The following is a 26,291-nucleotide window of genomic DNA, read 5'->3' on the forward strand; positions in this document are numbered from 1 at the left end:
GGTGCTGGTTTCCCTGTGACCATAATGCAGTCGGCCGTTATTGATCCCCTGCTAGGAGCCAGGCTCTGCACATGTGAAGTTACTGTCATTGTCCTTTTCTCAATTTACTGCCCTTGCCTGGCACGGAGAGATTTGGAAATTTATGTGTGTTGTGTATGAAGCAGGTTATTGTATTTTAGATTAAAAACAGTGGAACTGTCCTTGAAAGGGTACAGCCTGGGGAAGTAACAATGAAAGTGGGCTTAAATTATTTTAGTTAAGAAGAGATTAAAGAAAATGCTTTGATCTCTCATGGTAATGATGAACTTCAGCAGATGTACCTGAAGTCTGTAATTCTTTCTTCCACTTTCTCTCAGTTAAGTAAAAGACCACCAAAATCTACAACACTTCGTTTCTACATTTTCATTTCAAAGAGAATCTCATTGAGGGTGAGTGAAATACTCATTAAATTGAGCCAGCTTGGTATATACAGAGTTGTTTCCACTAGCTAGCTCATCTGTTGGGCATCAGCCATAATCAGGGAATGATTACGTCTGCATCTATGGAGTGAGTTGTTTGTTCCTTGATATGTCTGTATCAATCCGCATTTGGATTTGAGTTATAGTACACATGTATTATCCAAATTTAAGAGGGCACTTCAGGTTTTATTAGGGTGCTGCATATGGGGTGGGGGGGTATGTTGTCAATATGGTAAATTACACCAACTGAAAACTTGACCTCCTATTTTTATTTAAATGTTATTATGCATACATATAATAATGTACATGCTTGTACACGCCACCTGCTTTATAAGGGAAAAAAAAAGGTAAAGAAGAGAGGATTAATTGGTTTTAATTCATTCAGCTTCTTAAAATATACATAGTACCACACTGCTTTAAAAGGATGTAAGGGTGCAGAAGAATTTGAGGCAAAAAAGTTAATGCTTTCCAGCTAATACTCGCTTTTCATTGTATTGGCTCGCTGTGGTTTGCCTGCGTGACCCAGCCGCAACGAATGGAATCGAGCAAGAGCCGTTTGCCTGAGTCTTTCTTATGTGCTAACAGGACGAAGTAGTGGTGACAGTCGTACCCTTCATCATCACTGGGAGAGAACAGAGAGGGGAGAAAAAGGAAGACAACAGCAAATGAGAACAATATTTGGCCCAAATTAGTTTTCCTGACCAAATACTTGGTATTTTTGTTCCAAAGGCCCCTGGCTCACAATGAAAATGAGCTAATCCCTATTAGGAAGTCTTTCTGGATTTTGACTGGGAAGTGTTTGGTGTTGAATGAACAAGCTTTGAGAGAAGCTTTTGTCCATGTTGTGTTCTCATTAGCAGTGTTCTCATTAGCGGACCCTTGTGATAAAAATGCCCTAGTTTTTATTTATTAGAGCTAAAATCCAATGTGCAAGTATCACTGATTTTTTTTTCTTTCCTTATCCACCTATGCCATGCCTTGCATGAGTGCCTCGCTGCCCTGTCCCTTCCTCTGCGTACAATCCCAGCGTGAGAGTCTCGCCCTCCTTTCCCTTCCTTTCTTCTCCCTTTGGCACATGCCACGAGCTGGCTCTTGCCCCACACTGTAAGCTTGATAAAGGCTGAATAGTGACACTTGCAGAGGGAAATGTTCGCCCTGCCCAGTTTTAGAAACAAACACAAAACTCTCAGTTTAAAAGCTGGTTTCTCTAGACTCTGAGAGAAGCTCCTTCAGAAGGTGGTTCAGAAAACGAATCTAGCTTTATGCTTTGGAATGTCTTATAGAGGAGCTGCTCTCCATTTCCACTGACACATGAGGAAACTGGGGTTTCCATCTCCCTAAATTTGTCAACAGTACCTGAAGCTGGGCAGAACTGAAGTTTGGAGGCTGAGCTATCTTCACCTGTGCTCTGGTGAACAAGTTTTATCCTGGAGCAGCCATACTTTGAGAAGCAAAATGCTAATCTTCTAGTACGTGTTCCTTGGATAAAAATTTGTTAGTTTAAGTGTGTTCAAAAACTTTCCAAGCCCCCAATTCCATCTTGAGCGTTTTCTAGCTGTGTTTGTGGGACAGAAGCAAGTGCCTGTAAAGCAAGTTGCAGCAGGCAACCAAAGGCTGTGACACCAGCAGAGTATTGGCTTTCTCCCACTGCCCTAGAAATGTGCTGCAACCCTAAACTGCAGCATCCATAAAGATAAGGTTTCAGTTTCTTTGTTCTGTGCCTTTGGCTTTTCAGCCAGGACCAAGCTGTCCTTTGTGTTGGGAGATCTTGATAGCAAAGCCCCTCCTGAGGCAGCTAGGCTGAATCTTACAAAGTCGGTTAACGTGTTGGACTGTTAAAAAGATAAGTACAGCACTTCATGGACCTAGTTTTCTTGGGCTATGGGGCTGAACACTTTAATGAAAGAAATTTTCCATTTAAGTACCTAGTACTTTCTGTTTCTGATTTATCTGGAAATTCTGGCATTTTCTCTGTCTAAAAGTCTCATTAGTAGGAAGACTCTCATGATATTTTGGCAAGTCTACTCCCAAATTTGGATAAAATCAGTAAGTACAGAAACATATTGGACCAGAAAAAAAATGGATATAGAATACTAACTTTTTTTTTTTTAAACTGAAAAAAGCTTCAATTCCAAGCAAAGATTTAGGTTAGTTTTCGCTCTGTTTCTTCCCTAATTGGTTCCTTTGTTGCACTACCATTTCAAAACAGACCTTTCTGCTTATTTTTCACCTTTTTTCAAAGCCCTCATATTCTGTACTAGACTCCTAAGACATCTGTTGCCTCTGTAGTTTTCCTCTTTCAACTTTAGAAGCTGGTTTCGTGGGTTTTTTTGTTGGTTGTTTTTTTTTTTTGTTTTTTTTTTTTTTGTTGAGAACTACTGTTTCCATCTTAATAGCTGAAATTAGCAGACAAGGGAAATTGGGGGCTGGAGAGGCTAGAAAAACAGGCTAGGAAAGAGGAGATGATGGAAGAAAATGACAGAAATACATAAAATACAGTAAAGGAAAGATCTGTTTGAAACATAGCAGGAAGTATGGGAAAAACAGAAAGTGTGGGTAGAAAAAGCAAACAAATGGAAAAGGAAAAGACTTGCATGGCCAGAACATGAGGTCTTCACTCTCCTTGCCTCCATTGGTACGATTATGTATTTGCTGGAAGCATGCAGGGTTTTATGGAAACATCCTCCCTGTTGTCATCCCTGGATAGAATGATTCCTTTGAAATGACTTATAGGAGTGGAAAAGTCATTAATCAAGACATCTTCCTAGTCTATGCATGAGTCTTTCTCTTTTTAAGTCACCTTAGAACAGCAGGGAGAGGAGGAGCTGGAAAGTGAAGAATAGGAGTGATCATCTCAGGGCTGGAAAGAAAATGGACAAGGCTGGCTGGAAAAAAGAAACAAAAAGAACAGTCTACCACAGAGCTTCCTAATTCTAATATAGCTCTAAAAAAAGGGAGAATATGGTTGTGTGTGATTTGCTAGAGGAAGCAGAGGAAGGTCAATTTTTTCTAAAAAAGGCTAGCAACTTTTAAAATTATTATTTCCTACTTTATTTTATATATATAAAAATAAAGTGAAAACATAGGTGAAACACTCCATTTTGTTTGTGCTTGTTTGGATGGTACGAAGGCCAGGAATTGTTTGTTTCCAGGGGGTCTGCTTCACCTCTGTGTTCCACTATGGGAACACGTCTCTCACACTGTTTGTGTCTCAAGAGCCATGCCAGAAGTCTGCAGTTCTTGTCTTCCTGCGCAGAACCGTTTTGCTTGGCCGTGAACAAAAAGCTCTAGGGAGGCACTGTCTATTAAGGCTAATTCTGTTTCAGCCTTATCCAACGCTTTTTGTCTTTTGTGCGGCTCTCTTGCGCTGTGTAGTTTGGCTGTAGTTATAATCCATGTGCCTCTGGCTTATGAAATGTTGTGCTGGTTCAGTTGCTTTCCAGCGGCCATGTTCCATACGCTCTTTCTCAGCAGTTCGCGGAGTTTGAATGTATGCACTGATCTAAGCTGCATTCTCCTGCACAGAACCAGCTACAGAATTTTGTGCAGCGAACTCAGTAAGTCCAGGTTGCATCCGAGCATGGCTGGTACTGACTGTGAAGCGTAGCAGAGGGGGACAGTGGAGATCTCAAAGCAGGTTGTGCAGGAACTGGGGTTTTCAAAAGCTCCTGAGCATCTACAGCACAGTGCTGTACTGACTAGACTTCTCCAAAACTAGCACTGAAACTGGTGGCGTCGTGGTGCTCTGCTAGGTCTTTTTATACTTGGTGAGAAACAGGCCTAGATATCCTGGCAGGACCATACTGTTAATGCTCCAGGCTGTGTAGGCATACTACCTTCTTCAGTGCTGGTGGGAAGGTCTCTAATGGATGCTGGTGTGATGCGCTGTGGATGTGCCTGTTGCATTTCAGGAGGAGAAAATCCCATTGACTTCCAGTGGCACTTCTAGAAGTACTGCTGATTGATTGGAGTGTTTCTGATAACCCCCTTCTAATTGGTTTCTTTTGTGGTCCGCGTGGGTTGTTGCTGTTGCCACTGCTGCACAATGGTGATTTGTATTATGGGAAGTCCTGGAGATGCCAAAGAAAACCAAATCGCTGTGGTTCTGCATGCTCTCCACACATGTAGCAAAAAGCAGGCCTTGCCCCAGGATCTTACTGCAACAGACATTTTTTTGTGATGTTCTGCAGAGAAACAAGCGTATATTGGGGGAATGATTTTATTCAAATTCTTAAGAGGATACAGTGATGAAGAGCTTCGGTGCTACACGCAGTATCTGGGATGATATCCAAAAAGCCCAGATGTTTAGTCTTCAGTGGCTTCATTTTAAGCTATTAAATGTGGAGTTTATTTTTTGGTTGGAAGCTGACTTTTTCTCAATTTTCCTAGTGTACACTGAGATGTTGACTTTCCTGAGGGAAGCTTGATTCTGTTGGTTAGCCCGTTAAACAAGTGCAATGCACTTGGGCCACATGTATGCGTTAGCATTGGAATCACATGATTTGGTGGGCAATTTTTTTTAAAGGATTTTCGTTTTCATTATCTGGGACAAAAATGCCTTGATGCAATAAATACAAATTTATTTATTTTGTCAGTGACAAAATCCCTGATAGGAAGGTGAAGTGGGCATGCCAAGTTAGATGTAGTTACAATGTAGACTAAGGGAGGGAAAGGCTGCCTAGTACTCTGGTTTCCCATCATGTCACACCATTGCATGAGGTCATTCTTCTGCCCCATCTGCTTGTTTCTAGATAAAGGCAAAGAGAAGCTACTTTTTTATCACGTGCAATGTTTGTCCCAGCCATCCAGGGAGAAAAAAAGATTAAAAAAACAAAATAAAATGAGAGGACAGGGTGGTATGGTTTCTAGAAGGCTAGAAGGTTTCCTCTTTCCAAATGTCTTCTGTGTCTGTTGCTGGAACCTCAGCAACAATTGTCTTCCAGTGCAGGAGAGAGCACCAGGGGGGCGAGGCTGTTGTGCCCCTTGACTAGATATGAGAGTGGCAATCCCCATTTCCTTCAAAGGCTCCAAGCCCAGGGTATGAGGGAATCTGCACCTCTGTGGAATGATTACTCGAATTAGACACCTGCCACCCTGAGTAGTAAGAACAAGGGGACTATTTTTAACTCTCCCAGCCAGATATAGTGAGCAGGTCCATGTGTCCCCGCCCTTTAGCAGTGAAAAATATACCTGCTGTTAGGGTCATATAATACAGTATCATCTCTATGTAATAGAAATACCCAGTACAGCATCTACTGATGGCATTATATACAGAAATACACGGATATGTCATCTCCTGATTCATGCACCACCTGTCTGTGTCACCTGATGGATGCTGTGGAAGAAGGAGTCCCAGGTCTTCTCCAGAAATACAAAATAGTGACCAGGAAGGTGTAACAATAGAGTAGCAAGCTGCTGCCGAGGCTGCCACCTCTGCGTAATGGAAATGAGATGGGTTGCCTTTTGCAGACACCCTTTTGATTGTGGGCCCTGAGTAACTCTGTGTGTTTCCCTTGATTTTTTCAGACAGCCGGTACCTCATCTTCTTCCACCCCACGTGCCTCAGTGCTTCCAGGGTTGGTGGGGGTATGGGAAGTTGCCTTCCTTTGCATTTGGTCACCAAAACAGCTTTGAGAGCAACAGGCCAGGGATAAAACAAGCAGCCTGCAAATTTTGTAGTACAATATTTATGCTCTGAGAAAGCACAACCATGCGTGCAGGATATTCGTCTGGCTAATTCTTGCTGTTGACAGGAAGCAGACATTCAGTCTCGAAACATTTACACATCCCCGCATTGACAACACCAACATGTATTTGGCATCTGCGTAAGAGACGTGCTGCAGTCCCTTTGACTATTAGGGGTCTTGCCTGCTGTAACGAACGTAGGCCAGGTGACGGACCCAAGAACCTACACGCACAAGGATGTGAGATTCAGCACCGTTTCTTGAAAGACTTGAAAATAATTCTACATTGTGGGTTCTTTATGTCTTTGATACGGTGTGTGGGGATGCTGCTGGGCATTTAAAATGTCTTTTTCTCTTTATAGGCATTTTGGCTTCCTAGACAAAATATGTTTGCTGGATTTGTGTGTCCTGGCAAAACTCCTCCCTGCTTTCTTTTTCATTTTAGTTTATTTGATGTACTAAGCTGAAACAGAACCACTCTGCAAACAGACTCAGATCCTGCTACAGACTTGGGCATCTCTCAGTCATTTGCTGCATAATTTCATACAAAATCTGGTATTTTTAAAACTAAAATATACCTCACAAATAAGAGAATATTATTATGTCTGAATTGTCCTCACTTTCATTTTTAGAAAGAATATTTTAGCACATAAATTCCTCCTCCCTCCCATTTATCTTCTATTAGTAAGCATTTTAATGCATACCTTTCTCTAAACTGGCTTCGTGGGGTGAAAGTTGTTATCCGTTGTATATTTGGCCTTTCCTTGGCAATATATGTCAATGAGTTTGCTCTTTAGTTAAACCCTTAAGGTTCTCCAGAGACCCTAAACAAAATGTTTTTACATTCAGAAGGTGCCTGAACATTTAGAAAGAGCTACTGAGGATAGTCACTACTGATGTAGCTCCTTGCTGGTATTATTATGATCTGGATGCAGGCTTGGACACGTCAGTCAGCGTGATTGGCAACACCTACCTACCTCTCTCTTTCTAAGACATATACCGGATTTCCCATCTCATCTTTAATGATACTGCTACCAAAACTCCCTCGATACCTGCTTGTTACACAAAGTTGGAAGCATTAGGCAATTACACAGAAAGTTAATTAGATGATCCTGAAGATTGGATTGTAAGAAACAGGGAACAAATCCAGTAGTAAAATCATCTACTTAGGAAGTTGTAGGAAAAACTCTGCGTGGGAAATTGGAAGCTTATCTATAGCAAATAAAGCAAAAGGGTGACAGAAGTATTAGATGATCTTGTAAGAGTCCAAGCCAAAAATTGGCACAGCTATGAAGGCAGCAAATATGGTAAAAGGATGTATCAGGTGAGATCCTTCCAGTAGGTAAAGGGTAATATTAGAGAAATTATGCGAGTCACTGGTGTGAACCCATGTGGTCATCTAGTGTAGGATTATAGTCATCCACTTTTCCAGAAAGACCCAGAATGTCTACTCCAGTACTGTATTTGTGCTTTCTCTCTCTACAAGCTGTGTGAAGGCTTGTTGTGGACATGAATTTCAGTGTGCAAGAAGCTTCCTACACATTGGCATTTGTGCACAGGGAATTGTCCTTCTGCTGGTTTGACCTCCTGACGCCTCACAGTTGTCATCCAGGTGGCTTCAGTACAGCTTCCAGTTAGCATCCCTCATCATACCTTTGTGGTGCGTGATTGCCATGTAGCGTGCCAGCAGGTGATTTTAAATGCAAGGTGGCAGTCATAACACTAAATAGCTACCAAGAAAGAAAGAAAGGAAGGAAAGAAAAGAAAGGAAGGAAAGAAAAGAAAGGAAGGAAAGAAAGAAAAGAAAGGAAGGAAAGAAAGAAAAGAAAGGAAGGAAAGAAAGAAAGGAAGGAAGGAAAGAAAGAAAGGAAAGAAAAGAAAGGAAGGAAAGAAAAGAAAGAAAGAAAGGAAGGAAGGAAAGGAAGAAAGGAAGGAAAGGAAGAAAGAAGAAAGAAAGGTGCTCGCTTAAGATTAAAACATATTATTCACTTGAGGTATGTGATTTGTAATGATAGGAAAACTTCTACAGGTTCAGAAATTCAGATTAGATTAAAAGCCACCATTTCAACCACTTTATCTCCATCTTCCACTTACCTAGATTGTACAACTATCTTGAATCTGAAAAATAGATTGGAGATCTTGAAAAGAGATTTTCTGATGTGATTTCTTCTCCATTCTTTTTTTTTTTTTTTTTCTCAGCCTGGAAAACTAATAGCTGTTTCTGGGGTACCATAATAATAGCATTTTTGAACTTCAGGCTACAGATAAGTGCGGTAGATATGTGAGGAGAGGCTCTGAAGGTGCAACTGGTATTTAACCACAAAAGGATCTGTTGTGGAAGAAAAAGAACACCCTATAAACAGTGATGGGCAATATAGCTATAACACTGTAGGGATACTTAAATTCTGATTCTATGAAATACTGTGTAAGACCAAAATCGTACGGCACCGCATCTGCACAGTATCTTTAACACAGCTTTTTTTCTGACCTGTGTTGTAGCTTATCCTGCTCTGTGCTGCCCATCCCTGCTGTGCTTCCGCTCCATAGCACAGGTGTAACACTAGTTGTGACCACCAACTATTTCTTGAAAGCACACTACCCTCTTGCTCAAAAGGTCGTTGGTATTTTAGCGTTATGGTGATGGTGGTATCAGGATCCTTTTCTTAGTATCAGAGTCATGAAATATTCAGAAGGTATTGCTCATCTCTCCCTAAAGCTCCAAGACATCATGAGTGTTGATGGGTTGGAATAGGAGCTCTTTGCATGTTATCCAAAACATTTATCATAGCAAAGGTTGACATGCCAGAATTGGCCAACTGGCATGAAAAAAGCATTTCACTTCTTGGGAAAGTGCTATCACTTTGCTGCCTTTTAGAAACTATAGTTGTTTTCTGAATTACAAGTGGTTTGCATAAAGAACATAAATTGCTGTGCTCTTTATCACTGCTTACTGTATGACAAATACACAGTCCAATTTTTCAAGTGTGGTGTCTTGAAAATGAATGTGTATTTGAAATGAAAACCATTTCAGTACTTGAGCATCCTCCCTCTGGAACAGGCTGGATAATAACATGTTCATCACCTTGGGTTATTTTAATATTTCCTGAAGCCTGCACAAGATGCTTTCTATTTTCTTGTCAAAACATACTGAAATGAAAATTATTTTTAATAAAGTACAGTAATCACAGGGTGATCACCAAGCGCATCTTCTCTTGTCAGATTGTTTCTTCCTACTTGCGAGTACTTGCAGTTACTTAATGTTATGATTGCCGAGCAATCCAGCATCGGGAGGAGGATAATGGAATATTTCATTTCTGACAAAGAGCACTGGGTGATACAGAATATCCTCCTTTGCCTCCTAGAATAGTATCATTGTTTAAACCTAGTGCTGGAAGAGTTGACTGCTGAAGGACTTCATTTTTTTCCCCCCAGTATTTCATTGCGGTCCTTCATAGGTACCGTAGGCTGAAAGCAGAGCTCCCGTTGATATTCTGTTTTTTCCACAGCTGTGCAGAAATGCCTGCTGGAGTGCCATGCCAGATACCATGCCTGAAAAGTGCGAACATGACAATATTAACATTGGTTTCTAACTAGTCAATGGGACCGTGGAGTTAGTCTCATAGCTTCTTAGGTTCCTTTGGTGAGCAGCTGGTGGATAACTTGCTTAGCTTTGCTTAAACTGGGGTCCAGTATTTAGAAGAGAAAATTGCCTGTCTACACAGGCGCTGGGAGCTTTTGGAGATAATGGCTGAATAATGTTTTTTCTAAACCGTTTCTGTACACCAGGTTTTTTACTCAAGTCGCTCAGCTCTAAAATAAGTGATGGACAAATCTCAAGAGATTTGGTTTCATATCTTACCCAAACATTATCCAAGCTAAGTAAAGCTCTGGAGTCTGCATAACTGAGCATGAAACCTCAGAAGAGCAGACTTTCTCATGAGAGTGTCAGTGTTTCCTGCCGGCTGGAAATACCAAGAAAATAGTCTTTCTTGTGGTATTTTGGAACTTCAGCATCTGGACGTTGCTGTAATCAGAGAGGAAAGTGAATATGAGAAATAATTGTTTAAAAAGCAAACCCTTTTTCGATTTTGGGTGTGAGGTTCCTTTCCAGTTTTTCAGTGAAGGTATTAATTGATCTGAAAGTAGGAGATCTTAATCTGAAGCTGCAAGTTCTGGCTGTTTTGTTCTCGGTATTGCAAAATATTATCACTTGTGAGTCACCGTGTATTTCTTCAGTCAAGGGAAGAAACTGCTATTGTATCCTTCCCTCCCTTCTATGTAAATATGTAACCAAGCACTGCTCTTGGAGTACTTGTTTTTTGGGAGAACATTCTGCTTTCTTCTGTCACTGCTTCAAGTGTGAAATTTAGCTCAGCAGTAGAGCCACAATGCATGTCTTATGCTAAACAAGTCTGGTAAAGATAATCCTTATGATTACATTATATAACTAATACACCGGTAAAAAATGTTACGGTACTAAATGACTGTATTATGAAATCATATATTGGTTTGTATGGAAAATTATAGATGTGAGCTATCCCTGTATTTAAAAATAGAGTTAATCTTCATTTTAGATTTTGACAGTGAATCAATGGGACTTGCAGAGAGAGTAACTTAAAAAGTTAAAGATGGAAAAGTCTGTTTATCTCTTGTCCTTCTGCCACTGCAAGGTTTACAATATGTTCTCTTCTTTATTCAGTCCATATTTAGTAACTCGAGCAATGAGTTTTCCATCATTGGCTTTGTATGATTAGTCCAAGTTCACGCTGTTTGCAGAATACCAGGAAGTATTTCTCAACTTCCCTCTCGGTTTATTTTCACCAACGTTTTCGTTCTTTGACAAGTCCTCACGAAGTCTTACGTCTCAGTGTTTATGCTGGTCATCCGCTGCAATTTAGTTGCCCACAGGTACTCACAGATGTGCTCACTCACATCTGGGTTAATTTTTAAGGCCCTAAACGCTTGGAGTGTTGTTAGGGATAAATAGAGTTCTGCCATCTGCAAAATCTCGATTTTTGTGGCTGTATTTATGCTCTTTCCAGAATTTTCTCCAATTTGCCAGTCTTTGTGGTTCTGAATTGCCAAGAATGCAGTGTAAATGATGAGGGGGGGTAGTCAAGTGCGATATCATTAGGTTGATAGGTATATATGCTAAATTTGTGCTGCTCACCCCTCTCCCCCTTGCCGTTGTTATTGCAACCATATTTCAAGGAGGTTTTGTCAGTTTTGAGGTCTGCTTCTCTTCTTTCAGAGAGTAAGTTTTCAGAAGGATTACTTTCCAGAACAATACACATACATATGCATGTGCATATACATATAGTTAGTTATTTATTAAATAAGCATTTCTTTTGCACATACCAAAATTTTATAGGTTTCTTTGTACTGTTACCTTTACTTGTTGGAAATTGCAAAAATGTTTCAATTTAGTAACATTTTAACATATAAGGAAAGATCCTCATGAGTTCCATACTTCAGGTTTGCATGTAAATAATTATCATTAATTAGTTCTTCAACTAATAATAACCTGCATTCATATACACTCTGTTTAAATCAAAGTAATCGAATGTTCAAATTAAGAATGTGTTTGCAAACAGATGTCTAAAAATTGTTAGTTACCTATGGTGCTGTTTTTCCCTGGTTCTGTTGTTATAAAGCGGATTGAAAGATGGCAAGAGGTAAAAGAAATCACTGCAGAAACATAATCAAAGTGACAGTTTTGTGCCGTATTTCCATATCAAGCTAAAGCAAACAAAAAACCTCAGCTGTATATGCATACTTAACAATGTAGGTGTGTCTCTGGGGAGTGATCTGAAATGAAGGGACTATCTTTTCTTTCTCGCATTTAAGACTCTCCATTTCCAATTATTTTCCTAACTATATATTAGCTGGTTTAATTAAAAGGTGATGATTCACCACTTTCTAGCCACTGAGAACATTTTTATAAAGTGGGGGTTTAAAAATAGTAATAATGTAGACTATTTTACTATTACTATGAGCATTTGGAGCTGTAGGAATATTTTAGCACAATTTGAGCAATGGAAGAAAAAACTGCGTTCAGTAATTTTGTGTCCAAGGGTGTTTCAACCCCTTTGCTTGCTAAGTCTAATTTTCCAAGTCTTATAAGACTTTAATTTGATTCTTTATCTGAGCATAAAACAACGTCTGAAAATTGCAAAGTAAATTACTGGATAATCACTTTTTTGTGGGCTACCTGATTGTCAGAATGAATACTGCCTTTTAAGAGACACTCTAAATAAGTGCTGGGCAAAAATGAACTTTACAACTTAAATTGACTTAGGTTCTCATGAAATCCAAGTGTTTTCATCTAAGCATGAAGGAGAAATACCCCACTGATTATTATACATTTCCTTAATTGTGTATATATATTGGTGGTATACATCTATGTATACAGATAGGTCTGGAGGTGAGATCATAAAGTTAAACAAAAATATTTATGATAAATGCATTTTATTTCATGGTTTCCCAATTCAACAGGTAGTTTAGACTGCTGCCTCTTCTCTAGGCTGATATTCCTCTCCCTCATCACAGCCACTTTTGGGAGTGATTTTATATTTCCAAATTCTGAGCAATGTTAACAAAAACACTAGTGAAATAAAGCAAGCATTGTCTTAAGACAACTCTGTCCTCCTTTTTGTCCAGAGAACCGGCACTTTTTGAAGACCCAACATGAATAATATGTTCAGTCTTATCTGTTCTGGATTTCAGATCTGATATATTGAATTCTAGAAGGCTAGAAACAAGGACTGGGAACTTCCTTATGTTAAAAAGATGTTGTATCCCGATAGGAAGCAGGGTTCCAAGTGGTCTGGTACATCAGACCTAGAAAAACGGTTTTAGGTATAACAACATTGTAATTACGCATAAGCAACTTTGGGTTTATCTTGAAAAACAAAATTCTCCACTATTATGTAATTTTATGGAAAATTAACACAAATTTTGTGTGGCCAGAAAAAGTCTTTATGCCAAAGTCAAACACTCCAAGGTGGGAGAATGGCAGATCCTGCAGGGAGACCTGCGGGAGTGAAGGCTGCGTGGGGCAGCCGTCAGGCAGCACCTCCCCTCTGTCAGGCTGGACGTGTTCTTCTATTGATGCAAAGCTGTAAGCTTACAGAAACAAAGCATTAAAACTTCTGATGAAGTGAGTTTGTTGACTTCAGTGGAACAGGAAGAGCTCCCCCGGTATGTGTGAGCTCCCCATCGGTATATTTAGATACTTTTTTAAAAAATAAAAATAACAAGATTAGTTACATGGACACATTGGTTGAATTAATACACAGACTCCACGCCAGCCTCCTGACTGGGTGCATCAGCTGTCATATCTCCTTTCTCTGTGCGTGTGTGTGTTGTTGCAAAATGCGGAGTACTAGCTGGCTTGAATTCAAGTGATTTAAAGTGGCACCTGATCAGAGACCAGGTGTGGTGTTTGTCCCTATGGCAGGGTGAAGCTGAGAATTCACCAGCTCCAGCTTATCCTCCCTCGTTCAGCTTCAGCTGCCTTTACGGAGCTCCAGTTCAGCTGCATGCCGAGGCGCTCCGCTTCCCACTTCTGGGAAAGCACGCTCCTGCACCTTGTTTTTAATTTTCTTTTCACCTGGGTGATCAGGACAGCGCTGGGATGGGTGCAGAGCTGTGGCTGTCTGCGTGGTTGCCCTTTCACAGCCCTTGGTGGTCATGGGGCTGCGGGCCAGCCGGTTCAGGGGGGCAGCGCCAGCGGGAAGGAGGGAGCCGCTGGGAGGACCTGGGGACGTGCGGTCGGGGCAGGATGGCCGGCAGAGCCAGGCTGGCGCGAGTGCAGATTAGTTCAGCGGCCGTGACAGCTCCCTTTCCGATGGCATCAGCAATGACGTCTGCTGACGAAAAAAGTGTTCCGTGCAAAAAAGCGCCATGAGTGTGCTGGCTGGAAGTACTAATTGAGGGACTGAACTTCCAGGGTACCTTGAAACCTCCGTTCCCATTCACTTCCAGTAACAAATGCTGTTTTCAGCTGCAGCAGAGGAGCCGCCAGGCTCCAAAAAGGCAGCCAGGCCCTGGCTCCTGTCACTATGCGAGTGGAGCTCCCCGGAGGCGGACTGTGACGCCCACGAGTGCTGGTGGGAGCAGGTCTGTGCTGTGTGCCACCCCTCCGGCACTTGGCGGTAATTGTGGGAACCGCAAGTGGCAGTCAGTCCCTTAAATTATTTGGCATTACCCTTGAGTACCTGATCAGTCAGGGCAATTCGGAGTTTGATGTCTAAGAGCTCTACACACCTGCAATTACTTAAATCCACAAAATTGTACCCATAGGTATTTGCAGGCACAAAAATGTTGGCATAAAATTAGAGGCCATTTCCTAAAACCTGTGCCTAAATTTTGATGATATACTATATGAGGGGTTGTTATTTTGAAATGGATTTGCGGAAAGCAATTGAAAATCTCCAGGCATCCCATCTGTGTTTAAAGTAACAACAATAACAAAACTTTAAATTAGCATAGGAGATTTAAGACATTTCAGGAAAACATTGATTAAATCTGCCAATGAAATGAATGTGTTTGGCGAGTGACCTAATTAGTGTATACTTGGTTCTTTTTCACTGCACTGCTTACCACTAATTGCTGTTCTGCTGGTCTTCTCCTGACAAGTAAGAAAAAACAAGGATGAGGGATTTGTTGAGGAAATAGTGACATTCAGTTTTAATTCATTTGAACCTGCTGCCAAGCTTAATTATGGAACTGAGAAACTGAGACTGGGAGGCCCCCAGCCGTTTAGGTTATAGGAGACGGAGATGTTTAGTATCTGCCAGTGTATTTGGGTAGCACTTACTGCAGCTAGCTATAAACTTGTGCTTGCTGATGCTTAGCTGTTTTCTTTCCCCCACAGGTACAGAAACACTGGGTTTATTCCTTAAATTTAATTATTTAGCTCTAATGGCATCGGGCCAAAACAAAATTACAGGCATTTTATTTCTTAGAGGCAAGGTTTAACAATTAATTTGGATAGTCTTGTCCTGGGTTTTTTTGTGTGTGTTTTTGAGTGTACAAACTAGTAATATGTCATTTCACATGAAAACCTCGGGATCCTGCAATACTTGTAGCAGTGGAGTGCCGATGTCACCCTCAGTGTAAGTACACTTGAGCTGAGGGGCTCACGTTAGCGATAAATTGAGTTCCCATCTCTTGAAGCAGCAGGGGATAACGCAGCTTTCCCTGTTGCATTTGGAGCTCTTAAAGGAAAAGGGCAGGATGCTTCGTGAAAAAAGGGGAAATAGTTCTGGTTTTGGTTTCCTGTGGTGGTGATGGATTCTTGTGAGCAGAGTCTGAAGGTCCCGGTTTAGACTCCGCATGCATTTTTCATGATGTTCTGCATAAAAAATGGGGGGGGGAAATAAAAATAATCCATTGACCAGAATGTTTACGAGGCAGTCCACACACAAAAAATAAGAAGGAAAGAAAAAAAAAAAAAAAGCTGTGGAATTTGAGGCTAGCGGAGGGTGGGGCTGGTGGGGCTTGCACTTGTTTTTAAAAGAGCAAAAAGAAATGTAGACGTTTTCTTAGAGCAGCAGTGTCCCATTGGCAGACTCTGGTCTGAATCCCTCCTGGGGGATGCTTCCAGCCAGCCGGCTGCCTTTTCCCAGGAGGAGCCAGGGAACAGTCGTCTGAGCAGGGATGGGAGCCTGAGCAGCCAAAGCCACCCGTGCTGCACCTGAGCCCAGCTCTGCCTCCCTGAGCCCTCTCTGGCCACAGCCTGGGCAGGAGGGAAGGACTCATGGCACAGGGAGTCTGGGGATTCATTTACGCTACGGGTAGAGCTGGAGGGGATGTCCCAAGACCCCTCTTTAGCTTCTGTGGGGACTAAACTTGGTGTACCCTGAAAAGTATATAGACCAAACCAAACCAAAACCAAAGCAAACAAACCCCACCCCCCGGCAAAACCCAAACAAAAAAGCCAGAGCTACTCTGTTAGTGCTCCAGACCCCAAAAATGAAGTGAGATTATAAACAAATGAAATATGTTAGTGTTGGTCACCAACATAGGCTATAAACATCTACATGGAACAATGTAAACTGTGCAAAAAGGCAGCATGCCTGGTTTTCTGTTATATAGGATTGCAGGGTTCTTGTAAGGATACTTGAATGCTGAAACAGCCTGGGAACTTGGCCTCCCTTGCGGCAGATTGATGTTCTTTGGACGGGTTTTCAGCCATGGAGTGATTTTGTCCTGATGTTCTGTGTGTGGTGGAGAGAAGTGTCGGGAGGGGGGAGAGCCAGAAAAAGATACTTGGAATGAAAATGAACTTGAGGGAAGGAAAAAGAGCAGTTCTGCAGTGAGGCTGGGAGTAGTAATACTAGAATGCATAATGGGCAACTGAAGATGCAAGGGGTTTTTTTGTCTCGAGACTCTCACTGGTTATATAGTGCCCATTGAATAAATGTTTAGGAGATATTTGTGGCTTTAAATATTATGGATTGATGTTAATCTTCAGTAATTCATTCTGTTAGATATACCTGATCTCTATAATACAACACCAGAATATTCTTACACATTTCGGTTTACGTTTACGAGCAATACTAAATTAGATGTGAATACTTACTGTGCTATCTAGAAAGTCATATTAAAAAATCATTTCCCTCCTATTACTGCATACGTGAATCCTGCACTATACAGTGATGATAAATATTAAAAATTCTTACTCTATTATCTGTTTTGAATGTCAGTAATAAAACCTATTTGTGCACTTTCACCTCATAGTTTTTGGGCATGAACATCGTGAGAAATAAAAAGAAATTTAGTCTCCTGAGATGAGCACCTTGCTATTCTAAAAAATAATTTGCTCTGTGTTTGATCCAGGACATCCCATGACTTCCCGAGGTATTTCAGGTTTCGCACTTTGCAGGTCTGGCTTCTCGTCAGGGTCTCTTGTTTAGCAAGATGGAAGCTGCATCCAATTGTATCTCCTCCTTCCTCCCAGTAGCTGCCCTCTCAAAGGGCAAAGGCATGGGAGAAATCCAGGAAGGGCTCTTGCTCTCTTGTAGCAGGCTTTTTGGTTCAAAGCATCATCAGCTTCAGTGCCTCTCTGCAGTGAAGAGAGAGCTTGGGTAAGACTGCAAAGGAAAATGCAATGTAGAACAAGACGATTTAAAAATGACACACTCAGTAGCAATAAAAAGGGAAAAATCAAAGGGGGAAATCTGAGCAGGTAAAATACCCTCCACCTCCCCTCCAAGTTGACCAAACTCCGGTGCACTTCTTCATGGTAGTGTTTATTATTAGATCTGCTGTCCCAGTGTACAGTTGTTCAAGGCTTTCCCTCAATTTGTAGTGATGCGCTACCAAAAGATTAACTCAAAACACACAGAAAAAAAAACCAACGCAAAAAACTGAGGGAAGAACAGAAAAGTTCATATCTTGGCTTTGTTATCAAAATAGTGCTTTTCATACTCTTTAAGTAAGTCAGCTGTTTCTTTAACAGTTTCGGATGTTTCTTTTTTCTGATTTCTTTTTCATTTTCTTAAAACTTTGTGAATGAGATTTAAGCCAAGAAAACCAAAAAGTCCACGTGAACAAAATTCTTTCATCGTTGGACTAACCCCTGCATCAAGTAATGCATACATGCCAAAACAGTAAGAAAGAGATGTTTGTAACTTGGGGGGCAAGGTGAGCACAAGCATACACTCTTATACCTAGATTCGGTGCAGAGAGGAAGGCAATAAGGCCTCCCAGGAGCAGGAAGAAAGGCTGGCAAAAGACATAAAAACGGATACTGCAGGAAAGCATATCTGTGGTCGCCTTCTGTGTGATGTGTATTGACCTAGTAAACGGAGATGTCTGCAAAGGAGCTGCTATGCTATAAATATGCTTGTGCTAATATTGTTAAAGCTTTCAGGCAGTTCAGTTTCATCTGTACGGCTTCCCAGGGAAATGCCAAAGAGGTGGCCCCTGGCCACAGGTTGTCCGAGCAGCACGTGCCTACCTGCACTGCAATAGCTTAATACGATATAGGCTGAGGTTTTCAGAGGATTCCCTGGATGGATTGTGGAATATATGCAGCTGCCTAAATAGGTGCTTGGCGAGATTTTTAAGTCTTCCTAACTCTGTTGAAATCTTTATGAGCAAGATGTTTGAATGCTGTTGAAGATCAGAGATAGCTAAGTGCTTAGAAGTTGTGGAAAGTCCATTTCTTGTCCTCTTTGCCCTCCTTTGTATCTTTAGGAAAATAAAAATACTTCCAGAATTGTTGATATCCAGTAGGAGCTGAACAGCACCGTTCTTGCTTGAGCATACCAAGTCTTGCTGGTTAAAGGAAGAAAAAAAATGGAGAGGGAAGAAGAGAAGATAGGAATTGACTGGCTGATTAATAAACTAAGCTAATGCTAATACTGGGAGTAGGAAAGCCACTTAAAAGCAGCCGATTATCCCTTGCCAATCCCTAAGATCTAACCTCACTAAGCTGCTGTTCAGATGATACCCTGAAGCAGTTCCTGGTAGGGACCTGGCTCTTGTTCCAGCAGAGAGGGCGGCGAGATGAAAGAGGTGTGGTTTAACCAGGCTTTGACTTTATTATCTTACCATCTTCTAGAGCTATCTGGCAGTCACTTGTAGAGTGCAGGTTGCCGTTTCTCCCTTAATTGCTCCCACCTGCTGGAAAACTCCCTGCCCTTACACAGATGGCCCCGGCCTGCTGCAGAGGCTCGCTGCCCTCCTCTTCTGAAGCTTAAACCTCCTATGGGTTCAAGGGAGGGGGAGCTTTCTCGTGAAACTAGCCATTGCAAGCTGTAGCTTTGTATATTGGTGTAGGCCGTGCTGCTGCATCCTCTTACAGAAGAGATGGGGCAGCACCAGAGCCCTGTGAGCCAGGGACCCCTCCTGCTACCACAGCCCCCTCCTGCTGCCAGGGACCTCCTATGTGTTAGGACAGATAAAGAGCTGCCTTCTCTCTCCATCTGCTGCACACCTTCCTGTACTTGGAAGCTTCACGTCATTGCGTTTCCTTAAACCCCACTAGGTTTATGAGGACAAGTGTGAGAAATAGAAGTGTGATGGCTGATGGTGGTGGTAGTGCTACCAGAAGACTATGAGACAATGTGAGAGAATGGGAAGGGTTTCCTTCTTTATGAAAATAAAGTCTTTATCTAGTGCATACACATGGATAATAATGAAAATGTCTATTTATCTGTTTGTTTTTCAGGTTACGGTTTTGTAGATTTTGACAGTCCGGCAGCAGCACAGAAAGCAGTAGCATCTCTCAAAGCAAATGGCGTACAGGCGCAGATGGCAAAGGTAAGAGCAACCATGTTATTACAGGATAATGTGAGCTGTTGGGTTAAATTTCCGAGAGTTTGCTTTGCTCCCATTTTTCTTAAGGTTTTGGATCGCTTAGTCCAATTATTTTTTGTCCTTTGGCTTCAACGCCTTATTCATCCTATGGTTTATCTGTGTTCTTGAGAGTTGTGTCTCATGTGATGGGTCCTGCCTTGATACTCTCTGCCCACTCTGGAGCGGGTTAGAAGATGGAGAGCGATGGAGTGGCAGAGTGGTTGGAAATGCCTTTATGCTGACTGCAGGGTGAAAGAGTTGTGTTTTCTTCACCTCAGAGTTGTCTTCATTCGGTTCCTTAGCCTTGGAATAGTTATTCTTTTCTGACATGCCTGGTGGGCTTCTCTGAAGGAGTGATTGACTGAACATAAGGAAAGTTTGATTGATCTGCCTTGGTTTGGCTTCTGCTGTCTTTTTATTTTGAGGACATAATGGAATTGTAGCAGGTTGCTGAAAGAATAGTTGCTGGAGGTTGTCTGGAGGTGACTGGCGTCGGTTGTTCAGAGAGGCTGCAGGAGCCATTGCTGTACATCTTGTAGCAAGCGCGGTGAGCTCAGATACTCTGGTTCTGGAATTGTCCTTTGTCCCCAAGCAAAGGGGCTGATGAGGAGACGGGGTTAGTAAATGACTGTCATGTGCTCTGGCTGTTGCCTTTCTGAAGGCATAATCACGTGCCTTTGGGCTCTAGACTGTGTCAACCAGCAAAAATAGCTGTTGCTTTGTACTTTCAAAATGCCTTGCCCTAGAATCACAAAAAGCCCTTAATATTGCCTGATTTAGTCTCTGCAGAAATGATGCCGGCCTAGAATCTCAAACAGTAAAAACAAAGGCAAATCAATTAATAAACATCACACTTGAAGATTCCCATTTAAAGGAATACTGGTGATTTAAACCTTTGTTTTTCAACAATATCATACTAAAAACATATGGGGTTTTTTTACGAAAAAAAAATCCTTGGGGCTAAATGAGGTTCTTTTGCCTTCTGCTGAATTACACTCACTGTGTCTTAAAGTAGCTGGAAGTCATCCTTGTATTTCTGTTTAGCAGTGCCCCATGATGCAAGCTAGGCTGTTTTATCGGCTCTTATTTTTTATCGCCACATGTCAATAATAACTATTTGCTTCAAATGGGTAAAAGATGGCAAGCTGAAGAATGTGAACACCAGCTAAGGACTGTACTATTTTATTTCTCAGATATACTGCGTCTCCTTGTTCAAATATAGGCAATTTCATGTATTAGTCAAGCTGTGAAAAAGAAACCAACGTTTTGTCCTGGTGGTTGATCTCAAATAGCCATTTCCGGGGAGGAGTAGATTTCTAACTACGTAAGTCTATAGAGTTGTAGATTTAAAATTAGAGATTTAAAGATAGGATTAAAAGATAAATCTATATTTGGTATTCTCGTCATTCAGAACAATGAACAATTGCATGAGTGGAAATATCAAAACAGAAGGTGACTTAAAATACTGTGTTTTGGATTGTCCAGTGGTTTCTGAGGCCAAAAGCAAGGGTTAATGCTTTCAGAGTGGGAAGGGCTGTACCAACCACCAAGGTCTGTTTTCTGGGGAATCTGTGGTGGGAGCAGTTTTTTGCCCTTTGTGATTTTGAGGTGGCTGATGTGTACATTTTGTTTGCATAAGGCTAACTGTATTTTTATTATTTAACCATGGTGCCTGAAATCCCAGATAGGAAAAGTCAGTTGTATATTTATCTTGAACTATCAAACGCACTGAAAAGAACCTATCTCTGAAAAAAATCAAAGTATTCAGAAAAAAAGTGGATTCAAAGGAAATTGAGACGACTCTACACAAAGTACCTCACATTGCTGAGAAGGCAGGGCCTGGGAAAGCAAATCTATCTGGAGAAACATGTTAGGTCTTGCAGATGTTGGAAGCCAAGTTGCATAACAGGACTGAAAGACAACGTTACCTGCCAGTGTCTGAATTAACAGTGAGGGCTCAGAAGAGGTTTGAAGAAAGAGGCTGAAGAAGAATTTAGTCTCCACTTCTGGAAGTTTATCCGGAGCAGTTTTGTTTCAAGGACTGCTTTAATTAGTGGTGAATGGTGGCTATCAAATGGAATAAAAGAAAAAAGAGTAAGTGTGAAGAAATTGCCTAAACCTTTTGCATGCAATACCTTGAAAAAATATAGTCAGTGTCCTGTAACTTCTGTTCTGCATTGCAAAGCAGTGAAACTGCCTGTGCGGAGGGCCAGGAGGAGACTGTAACTTGGGTTCAACAAATGTCAAAAATCTCAGTCCAGTTATGGATGCTTTTGAGTAAAGGTGAAAGAGGCATTGGCCAGCTTTTGCTATGCGCTGGCCTTCTCCAGTAGCGAGAGAAAGTATGCTGAAGCGTCGGTATAGTCTGGGATGTTTTCCTGGAGAGAAATCTTGCTCGGAAAGAGAAGTTCTTTCTCAGTTTTAACACAATATAATTTTTCTCTGAGAAATCCAGGAATCTTCTTTGAAAAACAAAAAGCAGAACTGAATCCCCACCCCTGTTGGCAAACAGAAGTATCTTGTGGATACTTGAGTAAAACATACTCATTTTATCGATGCTTAAATACAGCCACCTCCCTCATTTTTATAGCCTTTGGACACCCTTTTGGCTGATTTTGTTTCAGAGTGCTGCCTCTGGAAGAAGGTTAGACTCTGGTGGATCGGTGCTCCAAGTCCCATCACTGTTGGAAAACTTGTTCTGTCGAGGTTAATACACCCCGTAACCCTACGCAGGGAAAAACACCATTAAACGTGTTTGAATCCCTCTTTTTGTTCTCTTGGATGTTGCTCAGCCTGATGCAAAGGAGTCAGGAGAGGATTCAGCTGAGGGAGAGGAACAGCAGTATTATGCCTGCAGAGGTAGTTGTGGTGGCTGGGAGGTGAGGCCTCATGGGCCCATGAATGACCGCCTGCTCGGTGGGATGAGGACTCTTGCAACCATGTGAGATCCAGGCTCTTGTACACGCATGTGTTCTCACCTTGTCTCTTTAGCATTTCCCTTACAGGTACTCAAAGCAGAAGTTTTGACTACTGCCGTTGTCCTATGTTCAATGAAGTTCATCTAAGTTGTCCATTGTTTTCCAAAGTCCTTATTAATGGTTTCATTTATTGAGAAAAAATAATGCAATGGAGCTGCTGAGTGGTGGTTTCTCAGCTGGCCTGGATCATTTTACTATGTGCTTCCTGCTTGCCTTTGGAAATAACTCAGACATACAGATTCATTTGTACGTACGTAGTGCCTGCTTGTCCAGGCTGGTAGAGTCTGGGTGGGTTTTGTTTCTGTTTTCCTACTAAAAACGGCACAACTGATATGTCGCTGAGTAATCTCATAGGAATTGTTGATTTGGTTGTCTCTTTTTGCTAGGGACTACACAAGCTCAACACAGAAAAGACAATGCTTATGTGCATGGCTTATATATTGGTTTCAGTTTTTCCATCTGCTCTTTTCATGCATTTTCAAGAAAAAATGTTATAGATGGAACATGGAAAATTAATAAGGAGAATCTTAGTAATATAGGAGTTGGCTCACACAAGTAGGCAAGGAAGATAGTACACATGGAAAAGGTATCAATGCTCTAATGAAATCTGTAGCCACATCTATTCTTGGGATTTGCAGTAGTCCTTCACCCTGAATTACACATTCACGATGACACTTCTTAATCTGTTCTAGATATAAACTTTTAATGATATCAGGGAGTCTAAATCACCTGAAGAATCAATAGAAGTTAGTTATCTAAATAAACTGGAGGGTCTGAACTTGTGTCAACCCTGAAGTTGGTGGACTTTACAATTGTAGAATGAGTTTATACATTCATGGGCATTTTTGGGTCCTCTCTACCGTCTGTTATGTCTAGTTCTAGTCTGCTCTAACATCATGTCAAGTGGAAGTTCAGGCAAAGATAGGTTCTTGCAGAGAGTGTGTAATATCTTTATTATCTATTAGCCCATCAAGAATGTTGAAACAAACACATTCGCCAAGGATGCGTTTTCAATCCTGCTGAGATTCCAAGTGCATTTTTTAGGTTTAATAATGATGCTTATTTGTATTTGATGATGCATATCTTCTCTGGGCTTTCCTTTTGTATATATAATGCGTTTAGACATCCTCAGTACCTGTGCAAGCAGTGTTGGCAGTTGTCTAAATCCAAGGAACATTTCTTGACTACTCTGCTGCAGTAATTGCCATCCAGAGGGTACACTGAAGGAGCTGGTTCTGAAAAAGGACTGTGTCGATAGGCTCTGATATGTTTTGCTTGACAAGGGAATTACAGAAGGTGATTTTGCTTCTTGTGTGATATCTTTTCTCATCTCTCCATCATGCAGAAGCTTAAATACAGGGAGTAATCACCATCTAGGTGAAGCATAAAAGGGAGCTGTTTCCCACAGAACAGAGCCAAGTATAAGAGCTTCTGAAGATGAACAGAGAGATGGTTGGTCTATAGTTAAATAGACAGTTTTTCTCCAAGGACGATGGAAAAGAAAATCCCACAGAAGAATCTTCTTTATTTTCCAGGCTTTTGCATAGGTTTCAGGAATTGCTCTGGTATGAGTCAGCTGACCAAATAAGTCCATTCTGCCTGCTCATTTTTCAGATTCATTTTATCTTCTTTTTAAATTACTACTTTTTTTTTTCTCTGTCATATATCAATACTCTAAAGGGCTGTTCCTTAAAATGGAAACTGCAGAAAATGGAAAGACTCTTCAGTGAGAGCCCTTCATCCTAATATTTTTTTAATCTAGATTTTGAATGGAAAATTATAATTCTCTGTATTTTGCAGTTTAGAAGTTCATGAAAATATTTAATAAAAATGCTATCCTTACAAAATATGATATATGACCTATACAGGGAACATCTGATACACTGAATCTCACAAGCAGATTCTTAATTCATGATAGAAATGTCTGAAAATTTTAGCTAACCAAACTTCAGGATACTTTTTTTTGCGTTCTTGGACAATATTTGTGGATAGCAGCCTCATTGACTGAGTTAACTTTGCTTCTGATACCAAAGCAGGAGGCAAGGATTTTTAGAGTTCCGTATTGAAATTGCCAGGTTTCATTTTAATCCCATTCTTTAATTATCTGATCTCCCACCACCCCACAAAGCAAACTGTTCTATGAAGCAAAATATTTTGTCGGCTCTTTAAAATTATTTTCTTCGTTTGCTGCTAGAACAGGAGTTGGTGACACTGGAAACCTCAGCGTGCTCAGCAACGTAGGAGAAGCTGTCCTTTGCTGACTCTGGCCACCTTCCACGTCGTTCTGAATGAATTGCAGAACCAGGCATGGGCTGCTGCTTCACCACTTGTCAGAGACATTTGGCACAACTGAGTGTGTGTGTGTGGAGTGCTCTGCAGTGAACGCTCCTTTTATCTTCCTAAAACGTTAACTATCTTTTCTTGTGTTTGTGCACAGTACATACTGACTGACCAATCCTGAATCGATTAACAATCCTGGGTTAAATAACAATGAAAAATTATAGCTTGGAAGAAGTGAAAGGCGGTTCAGTTTACATTTGTAAATTACAGCTGCCAGTGTCTCTCTCATTAGTTTTCTTTTACCAAGTCAACCACAGAATCATAGAATCATAGAAGGTGTTGGGTTGGAAGGGACCTTTAAAGGTCATCTAGTCCAACCCCCCTGCAGTCAGCAGGGACATCTTCAACTAGATCAGGTTGCTCAGAGCCTCATCAAGCCCGGCCTTGAATGTCTCCAGGCATGGGGGCTCCACCACCTCTCTGGGCAACCTGTTCCAGTGTTTCACCACCCTCATTGTAAAGAACTTCTTCCTAATGGCTAATCTGAACCTCCCCTGCTCTAGTTTAACACCATTGCCCCTCGTCCTGTCGCTACGTGCCCTTGCAAACAGCCCCTCCCCAGCTTTCTTGTAGGCCCCCTTTAGGTACTGGAAGGCCATTGTAAGGTCTCCCCGGAGCCTTCTCTTCTCCAGGCTGAACAACCCCTACTCTCTCAGCCTGTCTTCATAGGAGAGGTGCTCCAGCTCTCTGATCATCTTTGTGGCCCTCCTCTGGACCTGTTCCAACAGGTCCATGTCCTTCTTGTGCTGAGGGCTCCAGAGCTGGACACAGTACCATACCAAAGGAGTTCTACAGAAGCAATAACCACAAGCTCAATAGCTTCATATAGTGCCACTTATCAATGCCATGCCCCCCTCATCCTTTCTCTCCTGATCACCTGTGTTGTTTTGCACAAACTGTCTTTCACTCATCTAATGGGGAATTGTAAGTTTTCCAGCTGGCGCTGGCCCTTAAATGCAGGGTTTGTAAATGCAGGATATTTTTTTCATTCCTTAAAGGATAGTGATTGGTGAAATAAAGACATTGAAGAGATGCTAAAATATTTGTTTGCATCAGGTTTTATCACAAAATTTCTTAGGAAATCTTAGGAAGATGTGCCTTTCCAAATCTGAAAGTTTTTTTCCAGATGAAACACTCTCTAAATGCAGGATTCAAATCACAGATGTGCTATAGCAAAGTGTAACTTGAAATTTCAGAAAATCTGCAGTAGCAGATGATTGTGGCTTATGAGCTTCCTAGACAATCAAGACTAGCTGTTTCTTACAAAGCTGCTCACTGCTTTAATGTGATGGATTGGGGTGATAGCAAAGATACATGACCCTAGTGGGAGGACTTCATAGCCTCATCTATCCTGGAAAACTTCATGCTTCTACCTGAGAACTATATGGTAGCAAATGTAAAATGAGCTTATGATCCTGTTCCTGCTTTTAGATGCACGTTCACAAGCCAACATAGAATGCATTAGCTGGAGCCATTCTTCCATTCTTGAAAGCAGAACATCAAGTAATCCTGGGGATATT

General features: G+C 41.3%; 1 protein-coding gene across 4 annotated transcripts in view; it reads left to right on the forward strand.

Moving 5' to 3' along the window:
- The window catches only part of RBMS3 (RNA binding motif single stranded interacting protein 3), a 609,999-nt gene that overhangs the window by 325,480 nt on the left and 258,228 nt on the right, over window positions 1-26,291 (forward strand). For all 4 annotated transcript variants that reach the window (XM_063325233.1, XM_063325234.1, XM_063325235.1 and 1 more), the window contains one exon: window positions 19,326-19,417. In XM_063325233.1, coding sequence (XP_063181303.1) covers window positions 19,326-19,417 — 92 coding nt within the window. The remainder of the gene's footprint in view (window positions 1-19,325; window positions 19,418-26,291) is intronic.

The sequence above is a fragment of the Chroicocephalus ridibundus genome, chromosome 2 (assembly GCF_963924245.1).
Source record: "Chroicocephalus ridibundus chromosome 2, bChrRid1.1, whole genome shotgun sequence".
Classification (NCBI taxonomy): Eukaryota; Metazoa; Chordata; class Aves; order Charadriiformes; family Laridae; genus Chroicocephalus; species Chroicocephalus ridibundus.